This window comes from Nycticebus coucang, chromosome 14, assembly GCF_027406575.1.
Source record: "Nycticebus coucang isolate mNycCou1 chromosome 14, mNycCou1.pri, whole genome shotgun sequence".
Classification (NCBI taxonomy): domain Eukaryota; kingdom Metazoa; phylum Chordata; class Mammalia; order Primates; family Lorisidae; genus Nycticebus; species Nycticebus coucang.
In genome coordinates, this window is record NC_069793.1 from 85,186,785 (window position 1) to 85,200,214 (window position 13,430).

General features: G+C 37.0%; 1 protein-coding gene and 1 pseudogene across 1 annotated transcript in view; both read right to left on the bottom strand.

Annotated features, from left to right (window-relative positions):
- Window positions 1–1,818: 1,818 nt before the first annotated feature.
- SESN3 (sestrin 3) overlaps window positions 1,819–13,430 on the bottom strand; it is an 89,470-nt gene continuing 77,858 nt past the window's right edge. Inside the window, exons 9-10 of the mRNA XM_053561343.1 lie at window positions 10,705–10,849; window positions 1,819–9,577 (exon numbers count right to left, since the gene is read on the bottom strand). Of these exons, the coding sequence (XP_053417318.1) occupies window positions 9,491–9,577; window positions 10,705–10,849 (232 nt within the window). The 3' untranslated portion in view covers window positions 1,819–9,490. The remainder of the gene's footprint in view (window positions 9,578–10,704; window positions 10,850–13,430) is intronic.
- Window positions 11,295–13,168, bottom strand: LOC128565264 (endoribonuclease LACTB2-like; annotated as a pseudogene).

Genomic DNA, 13,430 nt, shown 5'->3' on the forward strand with positions numbered 1-13,430 from the left:
TCTAATAGCATTTGGAGTATGAGGTTATCCTTTTACTTTTCAGTAAAACATCATGTAGATAACGTGGTCATTTATACCAGTAAGCAAGATACTTAGGCTGAATTAAGGTAGTGAACGATGGCGTCCGAAAGATTGAGTTTTAGTCTCCACTCTGCCGATACTAGGTGCCGACTCTCGGGCAAGCAAAGCCCCCTAAGACCCAATTTCCTCTTCCATAAAATGAAGATGTCTTCATCACAAACTGTGAGGATTAGTTCTTCACAAAGTTAGTTGTGAGGCTTAAATAAGATCACATATGTGAAAGGACAAACACACACACATAAACGTGGAGTTTGTTTTGTTGTTGTTTTGAGACAGTCTCATTCTGTCACTCTGGGCAGAGTGCCACAGCGTCAGCCTAGCTCACGGCAACCTCAATCTTTTCGGTTCAGGTGATCCTCTTGCCTCAGCCCCCGAGTAGCTGGGACTACAGGCCTCCTCCACAACACCTGGTTTTTCTATTTTTAGTGGAGACAGGGTCTCCTTGTTCAGGCTGATCTCAAACTCCTGAGCTCCGGTGATTGACTCGCCTCGGCCTCCCAGAGCGCTTGGATTACAAGCGTGAGCCACCGTGCCCAGTGGAGTTTTACTTTAAAAAAATAGCTTAATTTGTTAATAAATTCATATGAAACTAGTGTCAAAAAGCCGGGTTTTGAATCAGGAGAGACTTGTGGGAGGTCTGCATGTGGGCTGGTTGCGCCTTGTCCTTTATCTTCCCTAGGGGTTTCATACTTCTGAAAAAGACAGCCTCTCACAGCAAGGAGCGGGCTTCTGCTGACCCCATTATAACTGGACACAAGGTTCAAAAGAAGACCTCTTGCCTTTGGTATACATTCTTACGTAATGAGTAAGAGAAACAAAAAGTTAGCACTGTTCTTGCACAAAATACTGCACATCTTACAGCTTTCCAGAAGCCCAGTTTACATTAACTTGGAAGTTTTACTTTCACGTCACATTACCTATGTTTAATCCCCCCCCCCATCAATTCTCCTTCCTACTTTAGTTCAACTGGCAATACTATTCTCCTGGCCTTCTTGTTTACCCATTTGAATTCATACTGTGTTGTATATAAAGTGAACTCACTTTACTTCATTCTTTTTTTTTTTTTTTTACAGTTTTTGACCTGGGCTGGGTTTGAACCTGCCACCTGCGGCATATGGGGCTGGTGCCCTACCTCTTTGAGCCACAGGTGCCACTCACTTTACCTCATTCTTAAACAACTATCTCAAGTAAGTATTACTACCCCCATCCCATTGTGGTACAGGAATTAAAGATCATAGAGATTAAATTATTTCCAAAGTCAGAAAGAGAGTAGAATATGAAAACAAAAAAAGCTTAGGATTTGAGACCAGAACTCCTGAGCAAGAGCAAGACCCTGTCTCTGAAAACAGCTGTATGTTGTGGTGGGCACCTACAGCCCCAGCTACTTGGGAGGCTGAGGCAAGAGAATCACTTAAACCCAAGAGTTTGAGGCTGCTGTGAGCTGTGATGGCTGGCACGCTACCCAGGGAGATAAAATGAGACTCTGTCTCAAAAAAAAAGTATTAAGGTAACAATAACTATACATTTTGCATAACTTACACTACTGCAATAATCCACAAATGCAATATCCAGTGATTAAAAGAAATTCACAAGAAAACTGTGGATCTGGATAAAATCAATGAAAACAATGACTCCTGCAATTCAGCTATCTTTCAGAATGCCCGTCTCAATACCAGCAGAAACAAGCCCAGGCAGGAGCGCTACTCCGATAAAAATAAATAAAGCAGCAAATGATCAGTGTTCAGTTTTGCCAATTTTATTGAACCAATAAAATTCCTACTAATAACAATGAAATAAATTTCTGCAAGTATAAATGTGATACAGTTTAACAAAACCCATTGTTCTGTACCTATAAATAGATTTTCAAAATGTCATAAAAAGTGCAGTTATGAATTGTTAACATGTTAATACACAGTTCCTTTATTTCAAATGTATTTGTCTTGACTCACTAACAGTTCCTTCCGTATCTGTTCAAATAATGTTACTCAGCCCTCCAGAAAAAACAAAAATGCATTAAAGCACTAGAATATTACACATAAACTGATCTGTTCAGGTCAGTTTTAGTCAGAACTGTAAAATCAGCAACAAGAGAAAAATAAAACCTAGTAATACATATAAAAAGCTTTCATGGGTTCTAAGATCTCCTTAACTGCTGACTCAGGTGGAGGGCATCAAGAGTTGAAAAGGCTTACATGTTTAACTAGCTTAGACTATATCTACAGCAGGGTCTGGTTTGCCAGAACGAGTTTAAAGTGGCTGTTTATTAAGTTTGCTATTGTCGGAATTGAAACTATAAATATAAGACCGCCATTTGACAGTGAAACTTGTGTGAATCCTAAATTGCATCAATGATCTATTTGATAAAAGCTTATTCTAATTTAAAACCTTATAGAGTAAGAGACTGATATACACATATAGCAGTCTTAAAGATCACGTCATCCGCCTTACATTAGTCCACAGTCACGTGCTTCGTAAAAAAAAAAAATTACAGTAACAAAGCACAGGACTACAGAGGCAAAAACATCACAGCTTCTGATTACATTGAAAAAAAGTACCAAAGAACGCAAAAGATAATTCTGTATTAATACTGATGAATTAAAGAACTATAATAGACATTTCACAGCATGCTACATATATCGCTCACAACTTAAGAATAAAATGATGTCTAAAATTGAAAAGTCAAAAGTTGGCAATCTGATTTCGTGTGGAATTCAGCTACAAAGTCTTAATATATACATTCATTATGTAGCTGCCCTGCAAAATCAGGATTAAAAAAAAGTTTTCAAGTTCAAATCCTATTTCATAAGTTAAAAGATACATCCAGTTCTTCCATGACCAGGAAAGTTATTTTCAGGTTTGAAGGAGCTAATCCCAGTAGCAAGGTCACAGGCCATGCTGCCCTGACAGGTGCGTTACTACCTTGCTCAGACTGTGTGTGGATGTGCCTATTAGCATGGACAAGACTCTAAACTGGCTGGTGGTTTGCTTTCTATCTTATTTTGGGTTGAAAAAAGTAAATGCGAAGAGAAAGAGGAAGAGGGAAATTATATTTTCTATCTGGAGAAGGCATATGAATGCAAAGGAAATATTTGCACTAGACATATAGTTTGGATCTCTTTTGTTGGTGAACGAAGGTACTATTTAATGTTAGAGAACCAGAGAAATTCAGAAAGGCAATAATAGTCTTTCCACATTACAAAGGAAACTTCTTGGCCACCCAACTAATATACTTTATCCTGCCTTTTGATCCTTCCTTGTCAGACTTAGGAGAGCCAGTTGTAAATTTGTAAAGATTAAATAATTTAAGAAAGATCTGTATAATTCAGTTTATTCTGTAAGTATCATAATGTACTTAACTAATCAGGACTCATGAACAATATTTCAACACTAAAGATCAGAGCTTTTCTCTCCCTCTTTATACATTCAGTTTTTGAGAGGTTAACTTCAGAGGTGCAAGAAAATAGACTGTTTTAGCAAAACTTACATAACAAAAATTTTATTTATCATATTTAGACTTACTAATGTTTGATGTTGTCATATGAAATATAAAATGGGGTCTTTGTTCTAAAGGCTATTTTATGGTGTATACTGCATTATTTGAAAGATTTCTACAAGCATTCAAAAGAATCAGATATTTATTCTCCTTTTCTCCTGTATCATTTCTTTTCCGATTTTATATTTGATGGTGGTACAGTCATAATTAAAGTTAAAATGAACACTCATGACAGGATTTAATAAAAACCATCCATTTAGTCTCCATCATTAAATCTTCATTTCTCAACTAAGCCATCAATTCATTCTTGGGCCCTTAAAGGCATTTATTGGATACTGCTGTCAGGTTGGGTTGTTCATGAATTAACTAAAAAATGTCCAAATACCACCAGAATGGTCTTGAACAGAATGGTTCCTCTTTAGGTCAGACAACCATCTGCAGTGCCCATGGTGGAGACCTGATCTAGTTTGACATCTATGAACAAAGCTGAGTGCCCACTGGCTGGGAAGGAGCTGTTGTCTTCCTCTCCCTTTAGGACACTTTCTGGATAGACCTAAAGTGCAGACAGGGTAACAAGGACTATAAAGTCGGGGCATTCTCTTTTCATCTCATAGAACACTTTTTTTCTCCAATGAGAAAAGAATAAGAATGGGGGTTAGAGTCTTGGTCTAACCCAGGAAATCCTGGTCAAATGTTTGTCCTCAATTCTGTGGGTCTATCTACAAATTAAAGGGGCTTCTGTGACCCGATTGGCCCATCTAAACATCCTTTGTCACATGTCCTTCTATTAGAAATGCATTTCGAGGTCCAAACAACACCAATAAAACAAATGTCTGAACCATCACCCCATTTGTATGCTAGAAATTTCCTGTTCCTACTCAAGGGTTACAGGTCATTCCAGATTGCTGGAGAATTTTTTAACTTTACATTCAGATAGCTTGGATTAATACCAGTATTCATTACCTAATATAAATCCAAGTTAGGATGACAATCGATCACTTTAAAATCCTGCTAAATGCTAAATTCTGCACGGTAGAAATAGTTCAATTTCTGTATCATGTATAAATATAAAGATTCCTACTTTGATAGAAGGCAAAAATCTTTTATGATCTATTTAAAATATGGAAATAGTATTACTGAACAGCAGAGAGTGAATCCATGAAAAGATTGGATACTCTGAATTTATAGGCTCTTTGGGGATGAGGTAGAGGAGAAAGATATTCTGGCAGCTGGGAAGAGGGTGGCATAGCGCGGGGAGGACAAGATTTACATCTGATGCTGCAGGACAGCTGGAGGAGCCCAGGGCAAAGGACAGCAAAACACAGCTGGAGGACTGAGGTGAGTGGGAACAATGCCATATTCTTAATGAATGAACAAAGATTAACTCAGAAAAGTAAATGCTGGTGACTATCAGCAGGTGGCTGGTGATGTCTGGTTGGATTGTGAGGGCATTCGGACCAAGGTGGGCTGAGGGAAGGGAGAAGAGTGGGCGTGTAGGGATCCAGGCACTTGGAGGAAGAGAAAGCAGGCAGGAAGGGGTGGGCTGAGTGTAGATGAGAGCTCCCACACAGGGAATGTTTCCTTTATATCAGGTGTACGATGCTGAGGACAGCCACATTCTCAGCAGTATGTTCAAGGTGTTCTTTCAAAACTTTTCCTTCCTCACAGGGCTCTGCCTCGACATATACCTACACCTCTACTATCCCTTTCACCCCAACTCTTTTTGTTCTAGGTCTCACATGGGCAGACACTACTAACAAGTCAAATGAGCATTGAAATCAGCTCTACATACAATGGGCATTTAGGTTCTGCCGACCGAGATAATACATTCATGTCACAGTACTGCTTTGAAGAAAGACTAGTTAATTTGATACTCAGTCTCCAGGGTGATATAAGAAGGAAACATAGTTTATGATGATGGCCGCCTAGAGTGGTTCTGATTATACAAATTAGATAACTTAAAACTCAATCTGAAAAGAGGAGCAACATTGTTTTCAGTTTGCTCTTGAATTGTACTACTAAGCCAATTTCATATGCTATTTATATAGCATTATTCTTGCACACATTTTACTCCATGCAAGGCCATCTCTTTGCACAAAAGAAGAAAAGTCCTATTAGATAAAGAGAAGAGTTTAGGTTCTTGCTTTTTGGAGAAATGGTTTAGAATTGTCCTATACAACAAAATATAAAACAAAACAAAAAAACTCATTTTACTCTCACAGTGCAAATCCTTTCTATAACATGCACTGAAATTTATTTTTTCTCTGATGAATTATCCTTAGAGTTTAAAAGAATCTATCATATATGCATACACTCTCCACTAATAGTGGTAAACTCTTTTAAGTACAGATCTTTAATTATTTCTTGATAATTTTATTTACTGTGGTATAGAAATCTAAGATTTTGGATTAAAAAAAACTTTATAAGGTGGAAAAGGAAAAAGTTGCTCTAGAATAATATCAGTTAGCTTTTAGAAGCATTTAAAATCTTTAGGAGACATGATAACAATTAAAATAGGAGCTCTGGTTCAAATTTTATATGATTTTGATATAAAACTTAGGTTGAATTTTCTGTTCTAAAAACAATACAGTGTTCCTCTGCCATTATTTGGGCTTAAAACATTATTTGGGCTTAAAACAATTAAAGGCCATAGCTATGCTCTGGATTCCACGTTTTATTTCAAAAGAACCCCAAATGGGACAAATTCCTAATGAAAATGAGACAATACACATAGCTCAAAAGGAAGACCCATTTTAAAGCCTCTTTCCCTAATTATCATCAGTCCACCTGAGGGAGACTTATCTGAAGGATCCAGTGAGGCACCTGCCTGGCCACTCCCACAGTCAAGTTGCTCAAGGAACAGATTTTCAGGTGGGAGAGTATCTAAATATTTCTTAAGGTGACCTGAGAAATGAAGAATTACCACTGAAGCTGGAAAATTTGAAATTCCAAAGTAAAGAGACATTATTCAAGCATATACATCAGTGGGTTATTATACTAATATAATAAGCAAGGGATTAAAGAATTCACATTCACATGTGCTTTTCTCACGTACACTTGCACATTTAAGTTTGGCACAATGTGAGTCCAAGATGTAGATTAGCATATTGTATAATCACATCATTATCAGTTATACCAATTGAACCAGATATCTCTTTTTAAAAATATCACATTTTAATATAAAAAGCTATACTATAAATTACTATGTAGTAAATTCAATACTCTGAAAAAATACCACCCTGGAAAACCGCATCAGAATTTCAAGTTTGCATTAGATTACGAGAGTTAACAGCAACAAAATCGTACCCACCACCTGGAATGTGGGGCAAGCTGCAGGGTAGCAGGTGCTGTAGCGTCTTCAGAAGACAATTTTTCTAGGCTGGTTCATTGAGGTTCATAAACATATTGGTTTTGCTTTTGTTTATAGTTCCAAGTCAACTTGTTTTCCTAATTATTGATAAGCTAGATCAACGCTGAGCTAAAAAGAAACTTGGCTAGGAAAGAGATCTATTAAAGGCACTAATATTTCCATAACCTAAATTCCAACTACTTACATTTCTAGGGGAAAAAATAAAAATAAAAAGACTAAGTGGCCATTTTAGTTACTTGAACCTTGTTTCCCCTTTTGGTCTAAAGCTCATCTCGTGTTCTGTGGGAATTTCTTCTCCTTTTTAATACATAAAAATCACTTTTCATCCTGGAATACAGTTCACCTGCACAAAAATACATGGCTATTAGTTGAAAGGATTCTAGTAGAAAACAAATCCAAGAATAAAAGGTATCTTCAACTTGAAAGTTCTAAAACTAGGGAAGTTAATCAAATGGACATTTACATTGCCATCTGTGTTTCGCCATGCTCCTAACACTTACTTTGTGGTTAATACATACCTATATAATGTGATATTGAACAAAAATCAACACATGGCATACAACAGAACAGTAGAGATCTGGCACCAGTTTTTTGAATAATCTCTTTAAATAAACCACCCTGTCTTCAAAAATATTAGTAATGTTTTCCTCACATGGAAGGTTTCAAACAAGATCCTGGAATCCAAAAATAAAGAACTACCTTATGTTAATAGGTTTACAGTCATCTTTGTCTTCTTATCTGGAACAAAATCTAAAGGAAAACAACCTAATGTACTGAACCAGAAAAGGATGAGAAATGAAAGAGAAAAGTGATTTAACAAAACACTAGTTCACGCTTCTTTCCCGAGAGAAAAAAGTTAAGTCCTACATAACAAGTAAATCTAAAATAAAATCTTCGTGGGAACTATAACGGAAAATCTTAACTGTATTATTTACTATGAAAAAAATGGATATTTAAAAAAATCAGCATGTATCTGTAAAATTCAAGTCACCCTTAATTAACCAAAAAGTGTTTAAAAAGCAGTGCAGTTGTGTCCTACTGGCTAGCTGTGAGCATCTCTTGAGGCACTTCACTGGTTCGTTAACACAATACAAATTAAAGCTATAAACACATAAAGTTGTGCTCTCTGAAGATAGTCAAATCAAGCAACAGAAACCAATGAAAAAAAGTGACCTTTTGGCTGCTCATTCCTCCCCTATGATTTTATATCTTTTTAAAACCAGTTGTCCAAAGAGATTTTTCTGGGGAAGGGAATGCTTTGGCATCATGAAAGGAACATTATTCAACCCCAGTTAAGGTAAAACTGAAAAAAAAAAAGCCTTGTGCAATAAAGAAATTTGAAAAAAATTTCTTTATGGCTCTGTTTAAAAGGACACTTCTGCAGTGATATGATGGGGGAAGTTTGATTGAGTTTTTTAAACATATTGCACTCTTGTTGATGTTGTTCAATCACATTAATGCATAGAAACACATTTTTTACCTTTGAATAATAAACTGTTTAACCTATTATAAGAAGAAATATCATGGAAAATAATTTCTAAAAGCCTAACAGGAAGAAATACAGACATATCAGCCTTCCTTTGCTTACTGATTTATAGAAATAACTATGAAAGAGGAAAAATGTGCAAAGAAAATTTTTGGTCAGTCTTACGTGGGTACGGGATATATGTGCCAACTAAATGAGCTGTAAGCAGCACTCTGAGCACTGATCACTGAGGATGACTGAGGATTACTGTCAGTGATAGAAAGGATTGTGTATAATTCCACTTTTAATATATACATCTGATATGGAAAAACGAAACTTCTCTTTTACTTGTAGAAGAGAAAGAAATAGCTGAATTTGACATTTCAGTAGCATGCTATAGAATTCATCATGATTAATTTCACATTAAATTATGGACAATGGCTGTATCACATTTCACGTTATCGCCAATAGCAGTTAAAAAAAAAAAAAGAAAGAACAACCAAAAAAGAAAAAAAAAAAAAAAAACAGTGCCTGACAAATAATCTCCTGGAGACACAAATGTGTCCAGTGAGCAGCTTGGTTCAACGGCGCATGCTTTTCCTCCACCAGATTTAGGACACAACATTAACAGTTTAGAATGGCCACAAGAGGTCATTCTTTGCTGAATTTCATTATCTGAAAGGCAATTGCTTAAGCAGATTGTAAGCGCTTTTACTTACAAAAAAAAAAAAAGAGAGAGAGAGGAAAAAAAATACACATACATATAAAACCCAAAAGCATTGAAGTTAAGCATTAACAAACCAAGTCCATGATTTATGGTCAGTATCCAAAACTCCAACTATAAACAATGCAGAGTAGTGCTCCTCAGTGTTATTCTGCAGTTGTTAGTGATGTTGAGCATCAAGAAAAATAAAGCACAGCATTGCACATTACAGCCGCAAAGACAAAACAAAACAGAAAACGGCTAAACTTTGACTCTAGACAATTGAAAATTTTTGATGCTATATCACAAACAGCTTCTGATGTATATCTTAGGTGAAAAGGTCTTTACACACGCATGACGCTTTCCGTGGGGGATGCTTCAGGTCAAATGCCGAGTTATGGCACGAAGAGCATACAGAAGCTCAGCTTGCATCCGTGCTTCCATTAAAAGGAGGTTCACATGAACCTAGAAATGAAAATGTTATCAGCTTAGCAACCATTAAAAACAACTAAAAAAAACCTGAAAACGTTTTTGAAGTGTATGTAGACAATATACAAAGACATGCCTGAGCATTATTAGGCACATTCATGATAGAACTAACACTCAAATCTGCCTTTGTAAGAGATGGCTCTGCAACCAGTAATAGTGACCCATGAAATCTAAAAAAATTCCCATAATTTGGTTAGAAAATATGTTTCATAAAGCTAATTAATCTTTTGGATTGTAAGATAAAATGAATTTTTATAAATAATAATTTTCCTAAAAATTTTATCTGGCTAAAAATCAGCCCTGCGTTTCTTCCAGCTTACGCTTGCCCTGTGCAATGCCTTTTAATATTTGCTAGTGTTTACTCAAAGGATACTAAAGTGAAAATCTGATGCTTCAAACAGCTTCTCATTAGTGTTTGATAATTGTCAGACATCATAGACAGCTTCCCTAGAGTCTTTTAGATAAAACCTTGAAGATCATTTCTTCTGGGGATACATATCAGTTGACAGGTTAAAATGAAGAACCACAGTTTTCAAAATTTACTACAAAAATGTTATATTATTTTTAAATTATTTTGACACATTTCTAGGGTTAGATATATATTATTAGGTATCATCTCCTGATGAGTAAGGAGAATTTCTCCATAGAATCTAGAAAATGAAGAAAATTCTTACAGACATATAAAAAGGTCATAAAGTTTTTCAAGGAAAGATGCTGGAGGTAAAATGGGTATTTTACCTGATATATGATTGGTTCTAAGACTTCGAAAAATCTAAGTACTGAGGCCATCACATTCTCTGCTAAGGTCATATAGTAATTAGTGAACGTTAGGACCTTAAAAAGATTTTCTTATTTTTAAGCTTGGAAACCGTGGAATAAAGATTCTCAGGCTTACTGGTTAAAAGACATAGGCCCCAAGGCCAGCTCTCACACTATGATGTGAGTAGAGATCCTGAACATTTGCTGCACTTTAATTGAATGTTTTCTCCTGGTCTCAAGTGATTCTCCTGCCTTGGCCTTCCAAAGCATGGGGATTACGGCCACCATCACTGCCCATGCGGAACCCTCGCGCATGGGCTAACGCTCAGTCATGAAGCACTCACCTTTTCTGAGTGTTTGAACTGCCGCCAGTAACTGTCATACATGCGCTTTGTGGTCCTCTCAGGGTAGCAGGCCACCGTCTTGATGTAAACCTTCAGGCTTCGCTCAAGTAATTGATTGACTTCTCCATAGTCATAGTCATCATACCTACAAGCAAAATGACAACAGCTTTGTAATGGCAAATCAAAATTTTAAATTTCTAAAGAGGTATCAAGAGACATTCATTGTCTGGCAATTAAATACCCCAAACTCATTAGTTGATTTGTTTAACAAATATTTGTTTTTATTCATTACACAGATTAAATTTTTTAAAGTAACCATTTTATATAATCTATTAAAAATTGATAAACTGTTGGGTTCTGTTTGGTAAAATGCTATAAGGCTAAGTTTGGACAACTAGCTTATATTATAGATGTATAATGTAACTTATATATTTTAGAATAAATATGACAATATTTTAAAGGATGATAGGGCTATTTTCAGTGTCTTAGACTCCACAGTTTCTATAAATAATCCATGGTCTTATTTATAGAAAGCAGTAGAGTGTAAAACCATTCTCTAAAAACAAAACTAAGTTTCCATTAATCTAAGACTAAGGCTTGGCTTGCCATTTCTTGTCAGGATCTGTGTTGCTAAGTATTTTTCCATTTTTTTCTAGTTTTTTCAAATGAGGCAAGAGATTATGTTTAGTCATTTTGTGTAAATACCATTTTTATAAGCTCCATTACTGTACATGATCTGTCAAAGTTCTCATGAAATAACGTAAGAATCTGTTCTCCGGTATTTCTGTGAGAAATATACTGCAGAATTTTCGCTTCAGCATGATGGATTACTCGGCCATGTCCTGGATATATAATATCAGGTGTCATTTTCAATAATTCTTTTAGGGAGTTCATATAATAATAGAGATTTTCAAATACAGTTGTTCTTTCCCCTAGGATGCAATCTCCAGAAAAGAGAGCATTTTCTTCTTCCTAGAGGAGAGCCATGTGACCGTCAGCATGGCCAGTGTACATGTAACTCTTAGAGTGGCCCTCTCAGTTTTAATTACATCTCCAACTTTCAGATAAACACACTGTTGCTCTCCATTTCCCATCATTTCTTCCCTATGAGAATTTGGTGGGTGTTTTTTAAATAATACAATAGGCAGTGTCATTATCAATACTTTATAAATTTCTTCTGTGCCACCAGTATGATCCCAGTGCCAATGAGTCACTCTGGTCTCCTAGATTTTGCTGTGTTAAATTCCACTGAAGCCTGCTTTAAACAGCTGACATATTCTGGAATTGCTGGTTCTCCACTGTCAGCGAGCATTCTTCTGGGGCCGGTCCTTGCTAGCTGAGTGTTGGTGCCCTGCAGAGTCCTAGGACCTGAGTCATAGCCCAACATGTGTACCACCAGGCTGGACAGCTACTCAGGGTGCTGAGACACTCTGCTGTGATGTGACGGGTGACCACTGCAGCATGGAACAACCAAGGGGCTGCAGGTCTGGAGCAGTGGTTCTAACAAATGTTTATCTGTTTATTTATTTGTCTATTTTCATGATGCCATGTCTCCAGAGGCATCTAACACTCACTCACTGAGTGTCTATTGTCCCTCCTAGGCACTGGGGACTCCCTCGTGAACAAGTCAGACAAGATCCCCTGGTCTCACAGAGCTTAAATTCTATTGAAGAAAAAAGTAAAAAAGTAGAGAGATAAACATACAGTATATCAGATGGTAAAATAAGTGCTATGGAGAGAAAAACAGAACTCTGGTGTGGGAGGAGAGAAGCAGTGACTTTACCTACGGTGGGTAGACAGGCTTCTCTGAGAGGTGACATTTGAGTGAGCACAGACCAGAAGGTAAAAAGCAGCAAGTGTGCAGGCTCCGAGGCTGGAGTCAAGTGTTTCAGAGAGGGGGAGCGATCACTGTGTTCAAAGCTACTGAACAGTCAGACAGGGTGAGGACTGAGAACCAACTACAGGAGCTAACTATGTGGAGGTCACTGGCTACCTAAGTAAGAGCAGTTCCATTGGTTGGCAGGGATAAGAGTCTGACACTGTAAGCTGGCTCAAGAGAGAATGAGTGAAGAGAAAATGCTCAAGGAAATACATAAAATTTTTCAAAGAGATTTGCTATGCATGGTAGAGAGTAGTGATTTTCAACTGGTGTGCCGTGGCACACCTGTGTGCCGTTGAGAGGATCAACGTGTGCTGGGAAAATTTTTAAAGATTATTAATTAAGTTATATTTTTTGGAAGAAATTCAAAGCACAGTAAGTATTTTTTTTTTTACTGTTGTTGTTGTTTGTTTGTTTTTTTAATCAATGTAATTTAAGCGTGCCGCGGAAATTTAACTACAGGTTCAAGTGTGCTGTGAGATAAAAAAGGTTGAAAAGCCCTGATGCAGAGAACGGAGGCAGCAGCCCGAGGGAAAACAAGGCTGAAGACAGGATTTTCTTTACAGATGGGAGAAATAACACCATGTTTCTACCTGATGGGAAAAACTCAATGGAGTAAAGCTGATTATATAGGAGAGAGAAGGAAGAACTTCTAGAACAGAGATGCACAGAAAATGAGAGATGGGATTTTGTGCGCAAGTGCATAAAAGCACAGACAGAAGTAACAGCAGAGACAGGAGAGCAGGCAGAGGAGACGGGCGCAGGCGCAGGCGCAGACACGCAGGTGGAGGTGGTGTCAGGAGCTTGCAGAATTTCTTTTATATTTTTAGTTAATTTTTAACCCAAA